The sequence below is a fragment of the Microtus pennsylvanicus genome, chromosome 1 (assembly GCF_037038515.1).
Source record: "Microtus pennsylvanicus isolate mMicPen1 chromosome 1, mMicPen1.hap1, whole genome shotgun sequence".
Lineage (NCBI taxonomy): Eukaryota > Metazoa > Chordata > Mammalia > Rodentia > Cricetidae > Microtus > Microtus pennsylvanicus.
In genome coordinates this window covers 90,390,353-90,413,191 of record NC_134579.1, presented here as the reverse complement: position 1 = coordinate 90,413,191, position 22,839 = coordinate 90,390,353, and the positions used below count along the sequence as shown (strand labels likewise).

Sequence of the window (22,839 nt, the reverse complement as noted above, 5' to 3'; positions counted from 1 at the left end):
TTTGTCTTATTGACCGTGTCCTTTGCTTTACAGAAGCTTTTCAGTTTCAGGATGTCCCATTTATTAATTGTTTTTCTCAGTGTCTGTGCTGTTGGGGTTATATTTAGAAAGTGGTCCCTGTGCCAGTTTGTTCAAGTGCACTTCCCACTTTCTCTTCTATAAGTGTGGCTGGCTTTATGTTGAAGTTTTTGATCCATTTGGACCTAAGTTTTGTGCATGGTTATAGATATGGGTCTACATATTGATATCTAGTTATGCCAGCACCACTTAAAAAACATAATTTCTTTTTTCCATTTGGTATTTTTTGCTTCTTTGTCAAACATCAGGTTTTCGAAGGTGTGTAGTTTAGTATCTGGGTCTTTTTTTCTTTTGGTTCTATTGGTCTTCCTGTTTTTATGCCAATAGAAGGCTGTTTTCAGTACTGTAGCTCTGTAATTTTTATGTTTTGGGGGTATACCTTCAGAATCATTGTTGCTGAGTCACAAAGTAATCCCACGTTTAACACCTTAAACTACCGAGCATATGTTTTCCCACAGTAGTAGTAGCATTTTCTATGCCTTCTAGAAATGTAGGCGAGTTCCAGTTTCTCCATGATCCACTCAACACTTGGCTCTCCCAGACTTTGATCACTGCCACTTAGTGAATGTCCTGTATGCTTGACCTGTGGTTTTAATGAGCTTTTCCCCAGTCCCATTTCAATTTAAAAAAAAAAAGTTGATGTGTTTTTTTTCTACTTTTAGGTGATGTCTTTTACATTGCTGAATTGCTTTGACATTTTCAAAAGATTTATATATTTTTATGTTATGTATATGGTGTTTTGCTTGCGTAAATGTGTACCACATGCATGAAGTTCTTGCTGAGGCCACAAAAGGGCATTGAATTCCATGTAACTGGAATTGCACATGGTTGAGAGCAACCACGTGGGTTCTGGGAATCAAACCTGGGTCATTTGTAGAGCATCAGTGCTACCTTTGGAGCCATCTCTTCAGACCTTGTAGTATTTTTTGTGTATTTTCTGGGTACCATTAACAGTGGTATTTCATTTAGGATTTAATACTTTCTCTGTCAGTTACTTTTCTATCCACATCTCATGTGACCTTTTGCCTACATTCCACCTTTCCTCAACATCTAATATCATCCTTTCCTGGTCTCCTTTTGAGTATTATTCCGTATCCACTTACACCTGTTCACATATTTACATTTATTCATTATAGGCTAGACTCTGGAAGTGAGGGAGATCATGTGATTTTCCTCTCTTTCTGAGTTTGGGTCACCTTTTTTGAACTTGGCTTTAGAGAGGTGCTGGGTACCAAATTCAGGTCTTGTGCTTGCACAACAAGTATTTTATCACTCATTCTTCTCTCCATCCCTAGAGTTCGTTATTGTTAAAATTTTATTTTATAATGTTAAGTTTGATTATTTGAGATTTAAAATTTTAAGGCTGTAAGCCTCTCTGCACAATCTTGGGGTATCTTCATTTCATACTCTTTCAAGACATTTTCAGTTTCTTTGCTTTGTGGAGGAGATTTTAGAATCTCATGCATGCTAGGCATGTACTCTATAATGAAATTGTGTCTCAAGAAATTTTCCAGTCACCTCCTGGAGTTCTTTGACATATTTTTTATTTAATAAGAATGTATTGATTAATTTGTAAATACCTCTGACTTTCCTCAGATCCTTTTTGGTGCTAGTTTAAACAAAACTATATCATGTCAGTTGAGAAACAAATGCTATCTGGCCTTTTCTTTCTTTATTACATATTTATTAGATAACAATAAATTTTTTATTTACTTATTTGTGTGTGTGTGTGTTTGCATGTGTGTAGTTAAACTTTTCTTTGACTTGCCACCTCACAAATAATGACATGGAGACTTAGTGTTAATTATGAAAACTTGGTGGTAGCTTAGATTTTTCCCATCTTTTACTACTTAAATTAACCTGTTTTTTTAAATCTATGTTCTGTCTTGTGGGTTGGTTACCTCTCCTTTTTTTTTTTTTTTGCTTTTTCGAGACAGGGTTTCTCTGTGGCTTTGGAGCCTGTCCTGGAACTAGCTCTGTAGACCAGGCTGGTCTCGAACTCACAGAGATCCGCCTGCCTCTGCCTCCCGAGTGCTGGGATTTGCTCTCCTTTGTATTCCACATCTGACTTCTTCAGTGCTTCCCTGGCATCTCTCTTCCTTACTTCTTCTTGGAGTTCCTCTCTTTCCCAAGAAGCCTTGCCCATTCAATTCTGCCTAACTACTGGACATTTAATTCTTTATTAAACCAACCATGATGACATCTTCACACAGTATATACAAATATCCCACATTTTCTCTCTGTCTGCCTCTGTCTCCCTCCCTCTCTTTTCCTTCTCCCCATGTGTGTGTGTGTGTGTGTTTGTGTGTGTGCATGTGACTGTCTTTGTATTTGTGTGACATGTAGAGATTAGAGGTCAATTACAGTAGTTGGTTGGTTTTTTCCTTCCACGGTATGGAATGCAGGGATCAAATTAAGGCTCTTTGGCTTTTCTGCAGGACTCTTTAGCTGTTGAATCAAGTCACTGGTCCTTGTCTGTATTTTGGATCCACACAAACTTCAGGAGCAGAGTTTAAACCAAGAGTCAGATTTATTCCTATGGCTACTCCCAAGTACAGAAGGAGCATTATGGTGGTGACCTAGTGTGAGAAAAGTCACAGAGAGAATGGTTTGCTTGAGACACTGGTTACTTATTCTTTGGATTGCGTCATGATTTCTCTAAATGAAACTTGCATTTCCAGTAAAACTTATTCTTTATCTTTCTTTTCCAGTTCTCTTTCCATTCCTCATCCCAATATATGAGATGTTAAATGTCTCCATGTTTTCAAAAGATTCAATAGCATTTTTCAAAAAATTTGTGAGCAGAATGACAGAAAACCGCCTGGATTCTAAACAGAAGGTAAAAAGTGGTTGTCTAATGAGAGGTACAGGAATTGTTAATGGGTTGGACTGTGAACATGTGAGTTATGTGTTTCCCTTCTTCTGTCACTAAAGGTAGACCGAGAAGACCAGATTTAGAAAGATAGAAAGAGCATTTATATTTCTGGAGGATGAAGAGATGGAGTTTTGAAAACTGATTGAGAACAATCCAGAAATTACCCCTTAGCAATAGAAATGAAAACAAGAGAGCCTTACATAAGGATTGAAATTAAAAATAAGGCAAAGTACGAGACCCATGTAAGATCAACATCGCCAAATCTCCACCTTAGATGAGAGAGGAACTTTCAAAGTCTGACCTCTAATTGAGAAACTATTGGCTTTTGATGACTTCAGAGGGTGGGTGTGGCCTGCGTAGGTTTCTCATACAGTCAATCATATATTGACAGCACCAGTTGGACTCATTGGGTTATAAAAAGAAAAATTCATGATGTTTGCATGGGGAAATCTTATAAGGGTATATTAGGAATTGAACGGAGGAAATTGTGGGGTACGTATGGCCATATTTTATTGTATACTTCGATGAAATTCTCTAATAATAGAGAAAAATAATTAAAAGGGGAATCCTATTTTCATCTTCTTCAAAAACTTTGGTTTCAAAGAATCAAAGTTATTGTTTAAAGTTGTATCCTTTGTAATTTATTGTAAGAGTGGTTGATAGGTCAGTTGGATTGCTTCCTTGTTTAGCCACTGGTGCTTTTGTTCTATGATCACTCAAGCAACCCCAGCCACATTGCAAATTTAAGTGAGCTACATTAGCAGGAAGGAAGTTAAGCTTCTGCACTCCTGATCCAACTCTGACTTCTGACCTCACCATTGACCTTCTATTTTTGCAACTTCTCTTTTGTTTCCAGCACCGAGTGGATTTTCTTCAGCTGATGATGAACACTCAAAATAATTCCGAAGACAAAGAGTCTCATAAAGGTAACCAAGGACTACTTGGTCTATGGACAAGGAAGCTCTCAGGGATTGAGCAGGTCACTCAAAAAATGATATGAAAGGTTTTTTTTTAGCAGAAGCATACCTCTGTCAGGTTACTGAAAGAAGGACATGGATATTATTTCCATGGAATTTTCTAGAAGCATGTGGGCACAAGTTCATTCCAAACATGAAGGGTTGCTATGATGGGAGTCCTCATTGGTCTCTATATATTCCTTAGGTCTTCACAGGTGATGTTTTTGTCTTTCCCTCAAAGACAGAGTAGGAACTGACTAGGAACTCTGCCTAGATAACTGTGTCTACATCCAGTAGGGAGACATGTACAGAAATAGTGCCGATGCTTTCTGGGAGTCCCTGGTGTACAAGTACTCTATACTAATCTATAGTGAAGATTTACTTTTCTTTGTGTGTTGGATAAGTGGTATCTGGGAAAAGCTTCTTTGTACAAGCACATTGCTTCTCTTCATTATTTTACAGACTTAAAAGCAATTATAGAATTTTACCTTTTCAGATGGCATATGAATGTGTGTGCATTCACATACCTCTAGGTGTGTGAATAGCTATCAGAAGAAGGCATCAAGTGTCTTGTTCAATCACTCTCTGCCTTATTTCTTCAAGACAGGGTCTATTATTAAACCTGAAGCTAGTCTGGCAGTCAGCAGGTCCCAGTGATCCATGGATTTGAAGTAACAGGAGGCATGTGTTACCACACTTGGCTTTTTACATGGGGACTGAGGATTCAAATTCAGGTTCTCATGCTTGCGCAACAAGAGCTCTTACCCATTGATCCATCTCTCTAGCCTCTCTTATAGGTTTACGTTTTAATTAAAACCATTATTTTTGTCATGGTTGGAAAATGGTGGTATCCCAATTCCAGGTTTAATTCTCCATGTGTGCATCAAAGGCTAATATAAAGGGAATCTTCCTTTCTTACATATCTTCTTATTTCTAGTGCACACAATCGCTTATATATAGCAATATGATCTTCTAGAATCCCAAGTTTGCTTTCTAAAGTCATCATGTGTTTCATGTTTAAATTTTCTCTAGACTGTGCACTTGAAACCCTTTCATGTGTTCAGTTAACTCCACATTCTTCTATAGATCCTTCTCCTTTTGAGACCAGGTCTTAGGTAGCCCAGGCTGACATCACAGTCATGGTGTGCCTGAGAATGACCTCTTAACTTTTATGCTACCATGCCTAGTTTCTACAGTGCTGGAGATGGAGCACATGGCTTCATACATGCTGGGCTAGCTCTCCACCTACTCCTCAGCCCTTATGTGGTATAGGAGATCCTTCTGTCTATGTGTTGCTTTCATTGGTTGATTAAAGAAAGTTCCTTGGCCTTTTGATAGGGCAGAACTTAGGTAGGCAGGGAAGACAGAAATGAATTCTGGGAGAAAGAAAGCAGAGTCAGAGAGAGGGATGCCATGGAGCCATGCTGTATCTTTCCCAGTAGGCCATGACCTTGTGCTGAAATACAGATTAATAAAAATGGGTTAAATCAAGATGTGAGAGTTAGTTAATAAGAGGCAGTAAATTAATTAATACAGTTTCTCTTTGGTTATTTCAGGTGTAATCTATTCGGGGGCCTGGGCAAAAGCAGACCCTCCTCCCTCAGTCTCTCTTGTTACACTTTTTCATTTTTGATAACTAAAAAGATGTTAATTTAAAAAATACCCCTAATTGTGGCTTATATTCCAATTTTAATTTAGTAGTAAGTACTTAAATTAATTGGTTGAAAGCATTTATCAAGAACAGAATCATAGCACTCATGGCAAAAGGATTATAACTGTCTGTATCTCAATTCATCTTCTGCTCTTCGTGGGAACTTGTACACATGGATGTTCACACACACATACAAAACTTAAGCTCTAACAGAGAGGTGTAGTTCAGTTCCCAGTACCTATGCCTGAAAGCTCACAAGCTTCTAAAATCCATCTCCAGAGGATCAGATGCCCTCTTCTGGCCTCCATGGGTACCTCTCCACATATAGCACCCCTACATACACACAAATACATGTAATAAAAATAAAAATAAATCTTAAATATAGGATAAACTATGTGTCTTGAAGTTACCTAATGATGATGAGGAACAGAACATAAACCATGGAACACCATGGCTGAAGCAATCTTCCCCTTCTCTGACTCTGTCACATGGATGTCAGATTGATAACAGTCCCAGGGTGACTGAAGGACTCTCCATATATATCTATAGGGAAACGGGAGCCTGACTCTCTCCTCACCTCTTTTCTGTTGGTCCACCCTGACCCGACTTTCCTGAAATATTTTCTTACTTTCAGCCCTGACTGACATGGAGATCGCAGCCCAGGCAATTATCTTTATTTTTGCTGGCTATGAAACCACCAGCAGCACCCTTGCCTTTGCCCTGCACTCACTGGCCACTCACCCTGATATCCAGAAGAAACTGCAAGATGAGATCGATGTGGCTCTGCCCAATAAGGTGAATGGATGATGCTTGGAGTAGAAGGAAAAAGAGACAACTTCTCATCACGTGCAGCGGTGTGTGTGTGTGTGTGTGTGTGTGTGTGTGTATGTGTGTGTGTGTGTGCGTGAGAGAGAGAGAATGTATGTGACTTTATATGTGCGCATGTGTGTGCATTATGTGCCTGTGTGTGTGTGTTCATGTGTATGTAGGCCATATTCCTACAACGGGCATTATTATTAATCACTCTCCACCATGCTTTTTGTCACAGTTTCTCACTGAACCTGGAGCTTTTCAATTTGGCTATGCTATCTAGCCAACACAATTTCTCTGCCCCTCCACTGGGATTAAAGACGTGTGCCACTGTGTCTGGCTTTATGAATGGCGTGTGTCTAAACTCAGGTCCTCAGCCTTGCATAGCAGACACTTCAGTAATTGAGATGTATTCCCATTCCGAAGTGATAGTTATTCTACCCACTTTGTAAGAGACTGGATAGATGCCTCAATGACTACTCTTTTAGAGGATCCATTCAGGTTTGATTTCCAGCACCCAGGTGGCAGTTCTCAACTGCCTGTAATGCCAGTCACAAGGGTTATGATATCCTCTTTTGACATCTGTGGGCACTACACTCATAGGTTTCATATACATATACGTACACAAAACACCTCCACACATAAAATAAAACTATTAAAAATCCCTTTAAAATGCATTGTAAGTACCTAGGTCTTTTTAAATGCTGCGCTCAATTTTGGAACTACTGAGAACGCAAAGGTACAATGCAGACCTATTGAATGTTAATGTAAAATCTCAGCACAAAACTTTTTCTTTCTTCCCAGGCACCTCCCAACTATGATAAATTGATGGAGATGGAGTACCTCGACATGGTGCTGAATGAAACCCTCAGATTATACCCATTTGGTCTGAGACTTGACAGATTCTGTAAACAGGATGTGGAAATCGATGGTGTACATGTTCCCAAAGGGTCTGTAGTGATTATACCAGTTTATGCTCTTCACCATGACCCACAGTACTGGCCAGAGCCTGCAGAATTCCGCCCTGAAAGGTACCAGGATCCCAGGAATGGGAACCCACTTTGAGTTATGATGGCCTATATATGCTATGGTGTCTGTTATGGGATGATGCTCTAAATGTGATTGTGCACCCATTTGCATTTTGCAGAGAAAGGGAAGCAAAAGAGGATAGAGGAAGAGAGACAGGAAAATGTGACAATTTAAATACTGAGTGTGTTTTTTTCCCCTCATTCCCCAAGTAGCAAATAACTGACTGAATTGTGAGACAGGAACCCATTTTCTACCAGTCTGACTGACATGTGCTTTTTAGGCATGGAACCCAGCATTATGCTGAATGAACTTTCAGATTTAAAGATGTATTTTGTTTTCTCTCCTTTTTCGTTCATGGACAACTACATGCATATATAATGTATTTTGGACATTGTTATCTGACATTACTCTGTCTTTTCTCCCTCCCACACTTTCTGAATCCTTGCTTGTCCCCATATGGACTTCCTCCTGTTTTCATGAGTTCTTTATTGCTTGTGACTCATGAGTTAATTATGGTTGCTTGTATAAGTGTAGGTCTAGGAGTTATTCATTGGAGTATGGACAAATCACCAAGGCTACACCATTGAAGAGAAAATCCCCATGCCCCAACAACTATTTTTTTTTTTTTGAAGCTAGAAAAGTCTTTAAGTTTTTAAATAGAAATTGCACCCTGGTGAGATGTGATTTTTAATCTAGGGACTCAATCCAAAGGGCTCTCCTGAGTTCTCCTCCTCTGTGGATAGCCAGAGGCTGGAGACCTGTGGGACAGCGAGGACAGTAAGGGATGGGACAGCAAAGTGTCCACTCAGAGGTCAGCCAACTCTTCAGTCCTAGGAGCTCAGCACACTCAGCTGGGGACAGGGTGATGAGTTTCAGAGCCACCGAGGCCATCACCAGCTGAGATGAAAACGCCATCTACCAATGATGGGGTAGGAAAGTCAATGATTCCAACATGACCCTTTTGGGACCTCCGTTTGGGGGGGGGGGCTCCTAATGGCCGACCTGACTTTAAAGGCAGCATATCCACCCAGCTGCAAACTCACTCCATCTGACTATAAGCAACCTTGTTACCCCAAATTAGGCAGAGGAAGGTGTTGACAAGGAGAGATTCCCTCACGTGCAGGCCCCTCTCACATACATTTATATTCATATATATTATAGTTATATATTAAAAAGAGGAAAAAACTTTTCCAAAGAGAAACTCCTGAAGAAGCCAAGTGGCTCATGACGTTTACTGTACCCTCACCCACAAAAATTCTCTTATAAAATCTTCCAGTGCGATCTTCAAGAAACCCCGCCCTCGTGTCCCCCCCCCCCCTCCCTAGCCCTGCTCTGTGTCCCCACAACCCTGGACTGCCCCTGTTCCAGCCCAGTGCCATCCAGTCTCACCTCTGGCCGTCCATGGCTGCCATGGCTTTCTGCTGAGTGGGCCCCTGTGCTGCTCCAGGGGGCCACGTGGGCTGTGGGCAGTGCAGATGATGGAAGGAGTTGGGGGAAGAGGGTGGGATCCAGGACGTCTGGTGGTTGGGTGGGGATGCTGCTCAGAAGGGGCTGAAGTTTGCAGGGGGCGAGATGGCCACCGCTGTCATGGGGCTGTTGCTGTTCTGCAGGCTCTCAGAGGCTCGAAGCTTGGAGAACATGGCTAGTGCATCAGGGAAGTTAGGTGGTGTGGCAGGGGTGTTGCTGTTAGTACACATCATCTGCGGGTGGTGGTGGTGGCTCTTGGGAATGTTGCTCTCCTGGAAGAACGTGCTCAGGGCAGTCTTGAATTGCCAGTGCGCCGCCTGCGGCAGCTGCTGCGCCTGGTCGGCCGCGCAGCCCGCGGCCAGCAGGAACTAGTTGATCATGACCTGGTGCCGCAGCTAGTCCGTGTTCACCGACTTGGCGCTGGGCGGCCGCCCCGGGTTCGCGCTCGCAGCTCCGCCGCCGCCGCGCCGCCGCCGCACAGTGACCTTAGTGGTCAGGCTGGCGCTACTGAGCCGCAAACAACTGCGCGGGGCGGGGCCGCCGGGCCCAACATGGGGGCGGGGCGCGAGCCGCCGCCGCTGATTGGCCCGCTCGCCTCCCTGCCTGCTGCCAACTCCCTTAGGGACATTTGATTGGAATCCTGCAGAGGGCCCGGCTGCACTCCCCAACAACTATTCATGTCCAAAATTGCTTACTGAGGTGAAATATCTTGAACTCCCTCCACCATTCTTGATGGACTGTATCAACATGGTCTAGCTTTGTGTAGGCAACCACAGATGCTGGGAGTTCATGAGTACATTGGCTGTGTCGGCTCCAGAAGATAGTGTTTCAGAGCACGCCCTTTCATTCCCTGGCTCTTATGTCATTCTGCCCTGTCTTCTGAGATGTTCCATGAGCCTTGGAGGGGATGATACAGATGTCCCATGAAGTTCTGAGCACTCCACCGTCACTCATTCTCAGCATCTTGACCAGTAATGAGTCTATGTGTTAACTGTCTCCACTGCAATCAGAAGCTTCTCTGACCAAGACTAATAGCAGCACTCATTTTTTGTATAAACATGAATATTCAGGAGACAGTTTGATACTGTGTCCACTTAGCAAAGCAACAGTAGTACATTCTCCCATAGAGCCTATGACCACCCTACCCAGCAGAGTTTGAACAGGTTTATAGTATCTGGCATTAATATCCCCCTATAAATTGGAACTCCAATTCAATCAGGCAGTGGTTGATTGCCTATAACCCATAACAACACTATTACACTAGTGGGCACATAGGATGCATTTTCTCTCGGACAGCATTTGTTTCATTGACCATATGGAAAGTCTATAGGACAAGGGGGTTAGAAAGGACATTTTGTGTACAATTCTCATCTGTATGCTACTGGTCAGGTGTCTAAAGGGAAATTCTTGTATGTAGCTCTTATGTTTCTGTCATTTGCTAACTTGTCATTACTGTGTATCTCCAGGTTCAGCAAGGAGAACAAGGGCAGCATCAATCCTTATGTGTACATGCCCTTTGGGAATGGACCCAGGAACTGCATTGGCATGAGGTTTGCTCTCATGAACATGAAACTTGCTCTCACTAAACTCCTGCAGAACTTCTCCTTCCAGCCTTGTAAGGAAACACAGGTGAGGGAGAAAACTATCTCAAAACGTAATGTTTTATGGGAGAGATCTTTTTAACTGAAGCTTCTGTGTAGAAAAATAAATGTGCTTTTTTGAATTTTAGTGTTTTTTATGGCCTAATCCGTTATTTGCACCCAGAGACCTTTGGTTCTATGTCAATATAGAGTACAACTGTAGCATTCTGATGAATTAGTGCAGGTCAGTATGAAAAGATTATATGCATTCTATTTGAAGTTCCAGTCAAGTTCATTGTAGTTAGGGTATATCATGTGCTAGCCAGAGGTGTAGTGATTATGAGTTCATGATTTTTGGGTGGTGTTCTCTTCTTCAAGAGCTCAAAGAAGCCCTCATCTGACAGTCTTGTCAATGCCTGGCTTCATTAGACTCACTGAGGACCTTTACAGTTCATATATGGGGTCTGAGATGTTTCTCAGTTGGCAAAGTTCTTCTCTAGCATTCACAAAGCCCTGGTTCTCCTCCATAGTACTGCATGAGGTAGCTGTGGTGGTGCATTCCTGTAATCCTTGCACACAGGAGGTAGAGGCAAGAAGATCAGAAGTCCAAGTGTCCACTTAGTGAATTTGAAGCCAGTGTGCGTTACACGACACCTGGTCTCAATCACAAAAACAAAACTCATGATGCCTAACAATTGCTAGGGCTCAAGAGATGGCTCAACAGTTATGAACACTTGGTGCTCTTGAATAGGCCTTGGGTTCAGTTCTTAGCCCCTACATGCTGCCTCACAACCATTTTCAACTACAGTTACAAGGGCTAGGATGTGCTTCTTTTACTTCTGTTGAGACTGCACACATGTTATACATGCAGAAGTGCAGACAATTTTTTTTTTTAGTTTTTTCGAGACAGGGTTTCTCTGTGGTTTTGGAGCCTGTCCTGGAACTAGCTCTTGTAGACCAGGCTGGTCTCAAACTCACAGAGATCCGCCTGCCTCTGCCACCCGAGTGCTGGGATTAAAGCCGTGCGCCACCACTGCCCGGCTCAGACAAAACATTTCTATACATGAAATAAAAATTAATGAATCTTCCCATAGTTGCTGGTTATGATGAACTCCAACTTTAATGGGCATCTTAACAGTTCTGCCTCACTTCTCTGGAGTTCTTGCTCCAGAAAACAGGTAGTTGTCATATTTCCATAGATCATGTACCTTTCCCACTTTTATTCTGCTTTTCTACCTTAAGCTTTTATTCATTCCTCAAATCAATATTCTTCTTTTTGAGTTTCTTTCTTCGTTTATTTTATGCTCTACTTTTGGCTCCTTCAGGCATTTTTCATAACTTATGCTAATGCTTCATCATTAAAGCCACCAGTTTGGTTCTGTTTGTTCTCTCTGTATTGAAGAATAACATTTCTCCTTTTTTATCACCTTATCTTATATCTTGTACAAACTATAACTGGTTCTTTGAGGAAAGTTTGTTCATTGAAAATCTCTAGTAAATGGTTTAAAGTATGATTAACAATTATAATATTCTTTGAAGAAAACTTTAAGCCAATTAAATCTTTAATAGTTTTCATTAGTATGTATATATATTTTTGGATTTTTTTAAAGGCAGGGTTTCTTTGTTGCTTTGAACCGTGTCCTGGAACTAGCTCTTGTATACCAGACTGGCCTCGAACTCACAGAGATCTACCTTCCTCTGCCTCCTGAGTGCTTGTATTAAAGCATATGCCACCACCACCCTGCATGTATATTTTTATCATCATCTCTTTTGAATGCTTCTATGCAAAACACGTGTACACTAATAATATTTTAAAGGAATATGATAGAACATTTGGAAAAAGAGTTTGTATTTTTCTGAACACAATTGTTTTTCTTCATTCAGTGGCATAGGTAAAACTTACAGGACTTGTGTATTAGGATTTGTTTTCTGTCAATTAATTTTATTCATGGATGATTAGAGGGATGGGAATGTTTATTTTGTGATTTGTGGCTTATGGCAGATGTGTCATTTTACTTCCATACAACTTCACTTATTTTATGACTTTCTCACTAAAGCATTTAAATCGTAAGCATGTACAGGGATTTAGACAGACAAAGCATGGTACTAGTTTTGAGAGTCCATGACAAACCTGACAGAGGAAGATACACTGTGAAGCTCCAGTCATCTTAAATTTGACACTTCTCTATATCCAGGACAACTTTGCTCCCCTTTCTCCTGTGATAAGAAGATAACTGTTGGAGGCATTCCCTACCAACTCTGAATAGCAAGAGACTAAAGCAGCATGGCAAACCCTGGAGAACTCAGAATCCTTCATTAAACCCATCCTTGTGAGACAAAGGTAGACTCTAGAAAAGCAAGCAAATATCTGTCCTCCTAAAGCCTTGTCTAGATGTGTTCAACTGTAGTGGTGACATATGATCTATGAGGACTGTCCACAGACTTGAAATGTCTCTTCTCAGAGTTAGCTTGCAAGCATCAACAAATCAAAAATAGCATTTCAAGGCTTAGAGATATGATAAGACATAATAACTAGGAATTAGGTTCAAAATATTAAACTTGTCTGTTTTACTCTAAATCAACACAGGACAGAAATAATATGAACCAACATGACTTCATCTCAGGTCCTGTATACAGTAGATTCTCAATCAACATTTTACCCAATGCACTGTTTGGATGTATGATCTCACCATCTAGTTGACACAGCTTGGAAAGAATAAGAAAGACACAATATTTGATGTTAAGCACAGCTTTTATGTTTCTTCAAAGCATTTTCATCCTGATTTTTATTTTATTTTATTTTTTTATTGATAAAAGGAGAATAAAGAAAAGAAAAAAAAACAAATTTCCACCTCCTCCCAGCCTCTCATTTCCCTCCCCCTCCTCCCACTCTTCTCCACCTCCTCCCACCCCTCTCCCCTTCCCCCCACTCCTCTCCCCCTCCCTCTCCAGTCCAAAGAGCAGTCAGAGTTCCCTGCCCTGTGGTAAGTCCTAGGTCCTCCCCCCTCCGTCCATATCTAGGAAGGTGAACATCCAGACTGGCTAGGCTCCCACCAAGCCAGCACATTGCATAGGATCAAAACCGCGTGCCATTGTCCTTGGCGTCTCATCAGCCCTCATTGTTCGCCATGTTCAGAGAGTCCAGTTTTATCCCATGCTTTTTCGGTAACAGTCCAGCTGGCCGTGGTGAGCTCCCAATAGATCAGCTCCACTGTCTCAGTGGGTGAGTGCACCCCTCCTGGTCCGACTTCTTTGCTCATGTTCTCCCTCCTTCTGCTCCTCATTGGGACCTTGGGAGCTCAGTCCAGTGCTCCAGTGTGGGTCTCTGTCTCTATCTCCATCCATCGCCAGGTGAAAGTTCTAGGATGATACGCAAGATATTCGTCAGTATTGCTCTAGGATAGGGTCATTTCAGGTTCCCTATCCTCAGCTGCCCAAGGAACTAACTGGGGACCTCAGCTTGGGCACCTGGGACCCCTCTAGGGTCAAGTCTCCTGCCCACCCTAAAGTGGGTCCCTTAACTAAGAATTGTGGTTCCGTGCTCTCCTATCCAACCTTCCTTTATCCCGATCCTCCTGTTTCCCCACGTCCCCCCTCCTTCCCTTCTCCCTTTTCTCTCCCCATCTCCCCTTACCCCCATCCCAACCCACCCGCAAGATCCCAATTTTCTCCCCGGCAATTTTGTCTACTTCCCTTATCCAAGAGGATAACTATATGTTTTTCCTTGGGTTCACCTTCTTACTTAGCTTCTTTAGATTCGCCTATTGTAGACTCCGTGACCCCTATTTATGGCTAGAAACCAATTATGAGTGAGTACATCCCATATTCATCTTTTAGGGTCTGGGATACCTCACTCAGGATAGTGTTTTCTATTTCCATTCATTTGCATGCAAAATTCGAGAAGTCATTGTTTTTTACCGCAGCGTAGTATTCTAGTGTGTATATATTCCATACTTTCTTCATCCATTCTTCCATTGAAGGGCATCTAGGTTGTTTCCAGGTTCTGGCTATTACAAATAATACTGCTATGAACATAGTTGAACAAATGCTTTTGACATGTGATAGAGCATCTCTTGGGTAAATTCCCAAGAGTGGTATTGCTGGGTCCAGGGGTAGGTTGATCCCGAATTTCCTGAGAAACCGAAACACTGACTTCCACAGTGGTTGCACAAGATTGCATTCCCACCAGCAATGGATGAGGGTACCCCTTCCTCCACAGCCTCTCCAGCAAAGGCTATCCTTGGTGTTTTTGACTTTAGCCATTCTGACAGGTGTAAGATGATATCTCAAAGTTGTTTTGATTTGCATTTCCCTGATTGCTAAGGAAATTGAGCAAGATCTTAAGTGTCTTTTGGCCATTTGAACTTCTTCTGTTGAGAATTCTCTGTTCAGTTCAGTGCCCCATTTTTTAATTGGGTTAATTAGCATTTTAAAGTCTAGTTTCTTGAGTTCTCTATATATTTTGGAGATCAGACCTTTGTCTGTTGCGGGGTTGGTGAAGATCTTCTCCCAGTCAGTAGGTTGCCTTTGTGTCTTAGTGACAGTGTCCTTTGCTTTACAGAAGCTTCTCAGTCTCAGGAGGTCCCATTTATTCAATGTTGCCCTTAATGTCTGTGCTGCTGGGGTTATACCTAAGAAGCGATCACCTGTGCCCATCTGTTGTAGGGTATTTCCCACTTTCTCTTCTATCATTTTCAGTGTGTTTGGGCTGATATTGAGGTCTTTAATCCATTTGGACTTGAGTTTTGTGCACGGTGATAGATATGGGTCTATTTTCATTCTTCTACAGGTTGACGTCCAGTTGTGCCAGCACCATTTGTTGAAGATGCTTTCTTTCTTCCATTGTATACTTTTAGCTCCTTTATCGAAAATGAGGTGTTCATAGGTTTGTGGGATAAAGTCCGGGTCTTCTATACGATTCCATTGGTCGACTTTTCTGTTTTTATGCCAGTACCACCCTGTTTTCATTACTGTAGCTCTGTAATAGAGTTTGAAGTCAGGGATGGTAATGCCTCCAGAAGATCCTTTATTGTATAGGATTGTTTTGGCTATCCTGGGTTTTTTGTTTTTCCATATAAAGTTGATTATTGTCCTCTCCAGATCTGTGAAGAATTTTGATGGGATCTTGATGGGGATTGCATTGAATCTATAAATTGCCTTTGGTAGAATTGCCATTTTTACTATGTTGATCCTCCCAATCCAAGAGCAAGGGATGTCCATCCATTTTTTGGTATCCCCTTCAATTTCTTTCTACAATGCCTTAAAGTTCTTGTCAAATAGATCTTTCACTTCCTTGGTTAGATTTACCCCAAGATATTTTATGCTGTTTGTGGCTATGGTGAATGGAGAAGCTTCTCTGATTTCCCTCTCTGCTTCCATATCCTTTGTGTATAAGAGGGCGACTGATTTTTTGGAGTTGATCTTGTATCCTGCCACATTACTAAAGCTGTTTATCAGCTGTAAAATTTCTTTGGTGGAGTTTTGAGGGTCGCTTATGTACACTATCATATCATCTGCGAATAACGAAAGTTTAACTTCTTCCTTTCCAATTCGAATCCCCTTGATCCCATTATGTTGTCTTATTGCTATTACTAGAACTTCCAGCACTATATTGAAGAGGTATGGTGAAAGTGGACAGCCTTGTCGTGTTCCTGAGTTAAGCGGGATGGCTTTGAGTTTCTCTCCGTTTAATTTGATGTTAGCTGTCGGCTTGCTGTATATAGCTTTTATTATATTTAGGTATGACCCTTGTATCCCTAATCTCTCCAAAACTTTTATCATAAATGGATGTTGAATTTTGTCAAATGCTTTTTCAGCATCTAATGAAATGATCATATGGTTTTTTTCTTTCAGTTTATTTATATGCTGGATTACATTGATAGATTTTCGTATGTTGAACCAGCCCTGCATCTCAGGAATGAAGCCTACTTGATCATAATGGATAATTTTTTGGATGTGTTCTTGGATTCGGTTTGCCAGTATTTTGTTGAGGATTTTTGCGTCTATATTCATGAGTGAGATCGGCCTGTTATTTTCTTTCCTGGTTGAGTCCTTGTTTGGTTTTGGTATCAGAGTAACTGTAGCTTCATAAAAGGAATTTGGTAATGACCCTTCTGTTTCTATATTGTGGAATACATTGAGGAGTATAGGTATTAGGTCTTCTTGGAAGTTCTGGTAGAATTCCGCATTGAAACCATCTGGTCCTGGGCTTTTTTTGGTAGGGAGGTTTTTGATAACAGCTTCTAGTTCTTCGCGACTGACAGGTCTGTTTAGATTGTTCACCTGGTCCTGGTTTAATTTTGGTAAATAGTATTTATCTAAAAAAGTGTCCATTTCTTTTACATTTTCCAGTTTAGAGGCATACAGGCTTTTGTAGTAAGATCTAATGACTCTCTGAATTTCCTCTGTGTTTGTGGTTATGTCCCCCTTTTCATTTCTGATCTTATTAATTTGCAAATTTTCTCTCTGCCGTTTGACTAGTTTGGATAGGGGTTTGTCAATCTTGTTGATTTTCTCCAGGAACCAGCTTCTTGATTCATTGTTTCTTTGGATTGTTTTCTGTGTTTCTATTTTGTTGATTTCAGCCCTCAGTTTGATTATTTCCACTCTTCTACTCCTCCTAGGTGAGTCTGCTTCTTTTTTTTCTAGAGCTTTCAGGTGGGCTGTTAAGTCTCCAATATGTGCTTTCTCTGTTTTCTTTAAGTGGGCACTTAGAGCTATGAACTTTCCTCTTAGGACTGATTTCATAGTGTCCCATAAGTTCGAGTATGTTGTTTCTTTATTTTCATTGAATTCAAGGAAGACTTTAATTTCTTTCTTTATTTCTTCCTTAATCCAGGTATGGTTCAGTAGTTGACTGTTCAGTTTCCATGAGTTTGTAGGCTTTCTGGGGGTAGCATTGTTGTTGAATTCTAACTTTAATCCATGGTGGTCTGATAAGACACAGGTGGTTAGTAATTTTTTTTTGTAGCTGTGTAAGTTAGCTTTATTACCGAGTATGTGGTCAATTTTCGAGAAGGTTCCATGAGCTGCAGAGAAAAAGGTATATTCTTTCCTCTGTGGGTGGAATATTCTATAGATGTCTGTTAAGTCCATTTGCTTCATTACCTCCAATAATTCTCTAATTTCTCTGTTAGGTTTCTGTCTGATTGACCTGTCCATTGGTGAGAGAGGAGTGTTGAAGTCTCCTACTATTAGTGTGTGCGGTTTGATGGCTGCCTTGAATTTTAGCAATGTTTCTTTTACGTACGTGGGTGCTTTTATATTAGGGGCATAGATATTCAGGATTGAGATTTCTTCCTGATGAATTGTTCCTGTTATGAGTATAAAATGTCCCTCTCCATCTCTTCTGATTGATTTAAGTTTGAAGTCAACTTTGTTAGAAATTAGTATGGCCACACCTGCTTGTTTCTTAGGTCCATTTGCTTGATAAGCCTTTTCCCAGCCCTTTACTCTGAGTAGGTGCCTGTCTTTGTGGTTGAGGTGTGTTTCTTGTAGACAGCAGAATGTTGGATCCTGTTTTCGTATCCAATCTCTTAGCCTGTGCCTTTTTATTGGTGAGTTGAGCCCATTGACATTAAGTGATATTAATGACCAGTGGTTGTTAACTCTGGTCACTTTTTTAGTAGTAGGGTTTGTGTGTTTCTCTTCTTTGAGTTGCGCTGGTGAAGGGTCTCTAGATGTCTGAGTTATTGAGGTCTTTGTTGGACTCCTTGGTTAGTGATTTTCCTTCTATTATTTTCTGTAAGGCTGGATTTGTGGCTACGTATTGCTTAAATTTGTTTTTATCCTGGAAAATTTTGTTTTCTCCATTTATAGTGAACAAAAGATTGGCTGGATATAGTAGTCTGGGCTTGCATCCATGGTCTCTTAGTTTTTGCAGTACATCTATCCAGGACCTTCTGGCTTTCATGGTTTCCATAGAGAAGTCAGGTGTAAGTCTGATAGGTTTACCTTTATAAGTAAGTTGGCCTTTTTCCTTTGCGGCTCTTAATATTCTTTCTTTATTCTGTATATTTTGTGTTTTGATTATTATATGGCGAGGGGGTGTTTTTTTTTTTTTGATCCAGCCTATTTGGGGTTCTGTATGCCTCTTGAACCTTCATAGGTACATCCTTCTTCAGGTTGCGAAAGTTTTCTTCTATAATTTTGTTAAGTATATTTTCTGGACCGTTGAGCTGCACTTCTTCTTCTTCTACTCCAATTATTCTTAGGTTTGGTCTTTTTATTGTGTCCCATATTTCCTGAATGTTTTGTGATGAGAGTTTGTTGGACTTGCTGTTTTCTTTGATCAGTGCGTTTATTTTCTCTATGTTATCCTCAGAATCTGAGATTCTTTCTTCTATCTCTTGTATTCTGCTGGTTATGCTTGTTTCTGTAGTCTCTATTCGTTTACCTAGATTGTCCATGTCCAGCCGGCCCTCTGTTTGTGTTTTCTTCTTTGCCTCCATTTCAGTTTTCAAGTCATGAACTGTTTCCATTATCTGCTTGATTGTTTTTCCTTGCTTTCCTAGGGTATCATTCACTGATTTACTCAATTCCTCGAACTTTCTGTTATACTTCTCATCCATTTCTATAAGGGCGTTTTTTATATGCTGTTTAAGGGTGTCAATCAGTGTCATGAAGTCAGTTTTTTCTCCTTCTTCTTGATTAAGGTGTTCATGTCCTCCTGTTGTGAGGTCGCTGGCTTCTGGTGGTTTCGTGTTGTTTTTCAGATTGTTCGGTGAATTCTTGCATTGGCGTCTCCCCATCTCTTCCTCCCAATATTCTCCTATGGATCTTCTTTTACAGGATCAGGTCTTCTTGCCGACTGATGTACCTTCCCAGTGATGTCATTCCCCAGTGATGTTTCTCCTGGAGTCCAGTTCGGATCTCCTTGCTGCTTGGTTAGCTCACAAAGAAAGGGCCCACCCTGCTTGCTGCAGCAGGCTATGGAGACAAAGGAGCTACCACCTTCCCCTTTGCACTCATCTTCGGGTTCAGTCCCAGCACCCAAGCAGGCAGAGCAGGGAGGTGCTCTGCCTCCCAAGAAGGGAGGGATGGAGGGAGACAGGGGGTGGGGGGATCTGGATGTAAGCACAATGATGTTTCACTAGGTGCCCTGATCGAAACTCCGTGCTGCTTGGTTCCCTCGCAAACAAAGGGCCCACCCTGCTTGCTGCAGGCAGGCTATGGGGACAAAGGAGCTACCGAGCTCCCCTTTACACTCTGCTTTGGGTTAGGACCCAGCGCCCAAGCAGGCAGAGCAGGGAGGCGCTCTGCCACCAAGGAAGGGAGGGGGGGAGGGAGACAGGGGGCGGGGGGGTCTTGATGTAAGCTGGATGGGATAGGAAGAGAGAGGAGGTACTGGGCAGTATAGCCCCTGTAGGATGACCAGGAAGTGTAGGCGGGCTGTTCCCGGGTGCCGCAACACTCACTCACCACAATGATGTTTCACTAGGTGCCCTGATCGAATCTCCTTGCTGCTTGGTTCGCTCCCAAACAAAGGGCCCACCCTGCTTGCTGCAGGCAGGCTATGGGGACAAAGGAGCTACCGAGCTCCCCTTTACCCTCCGCTTTGGGTTAGGACCCAGCGCCCAAGCCATCCTGATTTTTTTTTAAAGCTTTTCTTCTTGGATTGCTGTTAGTTTACTCATTGACTTTCTTATTTTTTTTTTTTACATTATTGCAGATACCTCTGGAATTAAGCCGAACACCACTGCTTCAACCAGAAAAACCCATTGTTCTAAAGGTTGTGCCACGGGATGCAATCATAACGGGGCATCAAGGGGTTCTGTTGCGTTCTTCAAGAAGCTGAAACCTAAGAGCATTGGAAACTTTAGTTGACTTCATGAATAAAACCCAGGAGAAGATAGGGTTTACTTGAGTGGCCTTGAGGGATCATTATGAGCTTTCATACACCCATTGAGCTCTCTCAGTGTCAATACTCGGTGTAAACAAAATGACTAAGTCAATGACAGATGAGAAATTAATCTTCTCTGGTCATCATGGTACCACCTCAATGTACATCTGGTTGGCTCCATCTGTTGTTTTGAACCCTTTTGAGAGTAAACTTGCCTCTGCAATTTGATCAATAATACATTTTTATGAAAATGTGAAGCATTGTGACATCTCTTATTATAAAACTAATACCAGATGTTTTAGTTGCAATATTCTACAATAAACGTTACACTGAAAATATAAGCATCTCTTTTAAAAAATAAAATCATTTGTTTGTTTATTTGCATCCTAGCCAGTTTCTTCTCCCTCCTCTCCTCCCAATCCTTTCCCCTAAGACCCTGATCTGTTCCCATTTCCCCATCTACTCCTCCTCCATTTCTGTTTTGGAAAGCTCAGGTCTCTCATGAGAATTGTGAATAAAACAAAGGCTATCAAGTTGTAGTAAGACTAAGCACCTCCCGTGTATTAGGACTGGGCTGAATGAGGAGTAGAGTTCCAAAAGTCAGTAGAAGAATCAAGACAGCCCCTGCTCCTGATGTTAAGAGTTCCCCAAGAGCACCAAACTACATAGCTCCAACAAACATGCTGAGTGCCTAGGGCAACCCCATGCAGGCTACCTGGTTCTCAGTCAGTCTCTGTGTGCTCCTATGAGGCCAAGTTAGCTGATTCTGTGAGTTTTATTGTGGTGCCCTTGACTCCTCTGGCTCCTACAATCCTTTCTCCCTCTTCTGAAGGATTCTCTGAATGCCACCTAATGTTTTTTGTGAGTCTGTAATGTTTAAATCAGTTGTATATGATGAAGCCTCTCTGATGACAATTGGGCTAGGAACCGGGGTGGTCATAAGTGACGACAAATTCAGGCTATATATCTGCTATTGCCATGGGTCTTGACTAGGGTCGTCCTTGTAGATTTCTGGGAGATTACGTTGCATCAGACTTTTACCAGACTCTGAAATGCCCCCACTTTCCAATAGTATCTATTGGTACTCTCCTACTCTGTGCCCCTGCAACTGGATCACTCATGTTCCCACTAATATAAGCACCTGCCCTCAGTCCTCTCACAGATTTCTTCTGTTTCACTTCCCAAGGATATCTTGGCATCCTCCTCATATTTAAAATCCCTTTTTATGTTTTATGAGAACTTCATATTTTGATTATAATAATTAATTTCCTCAACTCCTACCAGATCCTCCTCTATCTTCCTTCCCATCCCAGTTTATATTCTCTCCAACTTTTCCAAACCAAACTATGGTGTCCAGTTCATGTTCGATAGCTATTCCTGGATCTCTGGCCTGCCTTGGTGTGTAGTTAACATACTCAATTTTACCCCAGTGAGAAAAAAAACTGACTTCCCTCTCTAGGGCTTATAAGTCGACAATATTTCCTTGGCTAGTGGTAGAATGCTAAGCTCCTGTCTGCTAGCATTTTGTCTGGTTTGAGCTTGTGCACTTTGTTTGAATTATGTACTCGTATCTGTGAGTTTATATGTGTGTCTGTCGTGCTGTGTCTGGAATTTGTTGTTTCCTGAAGTCATCCACTACATCTGGCTCTTACAATCTTTCTGCCTTCTATTCCACACGGATCCCTGAGCCTTGAGGAGGAAGGTATGACAGAAACATCCTGGTTAGAGCTTAGCATTCCAAAATCTTTTTCTCTCTTCATTTTGATAAGGTGTAGGTTTTTTTGTTAATAAGTGTCTACTACAAGAAGAAGCTTTTCTGTTGAGGGTTGAGTGATGCTCTATTTTACGGAAATAGAAGTATATCATTAGGATTTTTTTATTACTATATTCACTTAAGAAATTAGTAGTAGTAGTAGGTATTTTCCTAGTACTCATGGTTTATCTAGTTTCAGGTTCTTGGTCTCATTGGTCTCAGTGTTGGGTATGCATTCCTTGTCATGGAAAGGGCCTGTAATCCAATTTAAAAAGTGATTGGTTATACTCATAACATTTGTGCTACCATTTTACCAGTGGGAATATCTATCAGACAGATCCTTATTGTAGCTTACATGCTTCACAGCTGGATGAGACTGTTAATTACTTTTATCATCCAAGTATTGTGTATAGCACCTTCAAGTACTATGAACACTTCAAGAAACATGAAGTTTTCAAATATACATTAAGAGGTAAGAAAGAAATCTAAACCAAGAAGAATCAGAAATAAAATACTTTTTATAAATATAAGTAAAAATTTTGTTCAAGACTTTACTATATATACCCAATGTAAATTGTCCATAAACATCCCCTACTTCCCTGATCATATTCCTTTGAATAACCTCCCAAATCGTCCTTGCAATGTCATCTTTTATTTTCGTTTATAAATGACTGAGTCTAATTAGTGTTGCCCATGTGTTCATAGTGTGGGTCATCCAATGGAGCAGAGGCGACTATATGGGGCTACACCCATGGGAAAAGTTGACTGTTCCTTCTCTAGTAACAATGAACTCTCATTA

General features: G+C 41.3%; 1 protein-coding gene and 1 pseudogene across 1 annotated transcript in view; one reads left to right on the top strand and one right to left on the bottom strand.

Moving 5' to 3' along the window:
* LOC142848813 (cytochrome P450 3A11-like) overlaps positions 1–20,242 on the top strand; it is a 36,879-nt gene extending 16,637 nt beyond the window's left edge. Inside the window, exons 8-13 of the mRNA XM_075971027.1 lie at positions 2,790–2,917; positions 3,810–3,879; positions 6,195–6,355; positions 7,175–7,401; positions 10,333–10,495; positions 20,117–20,242. Of these exons, the coding sequence (XP_075827142.1) occupies positions 2,790–2,917; positions 3,810–3,879; positions 6,195–6,355; positions 7,175–7,401; positions 10,333–10,495; positions 20,117–20,242 (875 nt within the window). The remainder of the gene's footprint in view (positions 1–2,789; positions 2,918–3,809; positions 3,880–6,194; positions 6,356–7,174; positions 7,402–10,332; positions 10,496–20,116) is intronic.
* Positions 8,743–9,615, bottom strand: LOC142837151 (UBA-like domain-containing protein 2 pseudogene; annotated as a pseudogene).
* Positions 20,243–22,839: the final 2,597 nt, after the last annotated feature.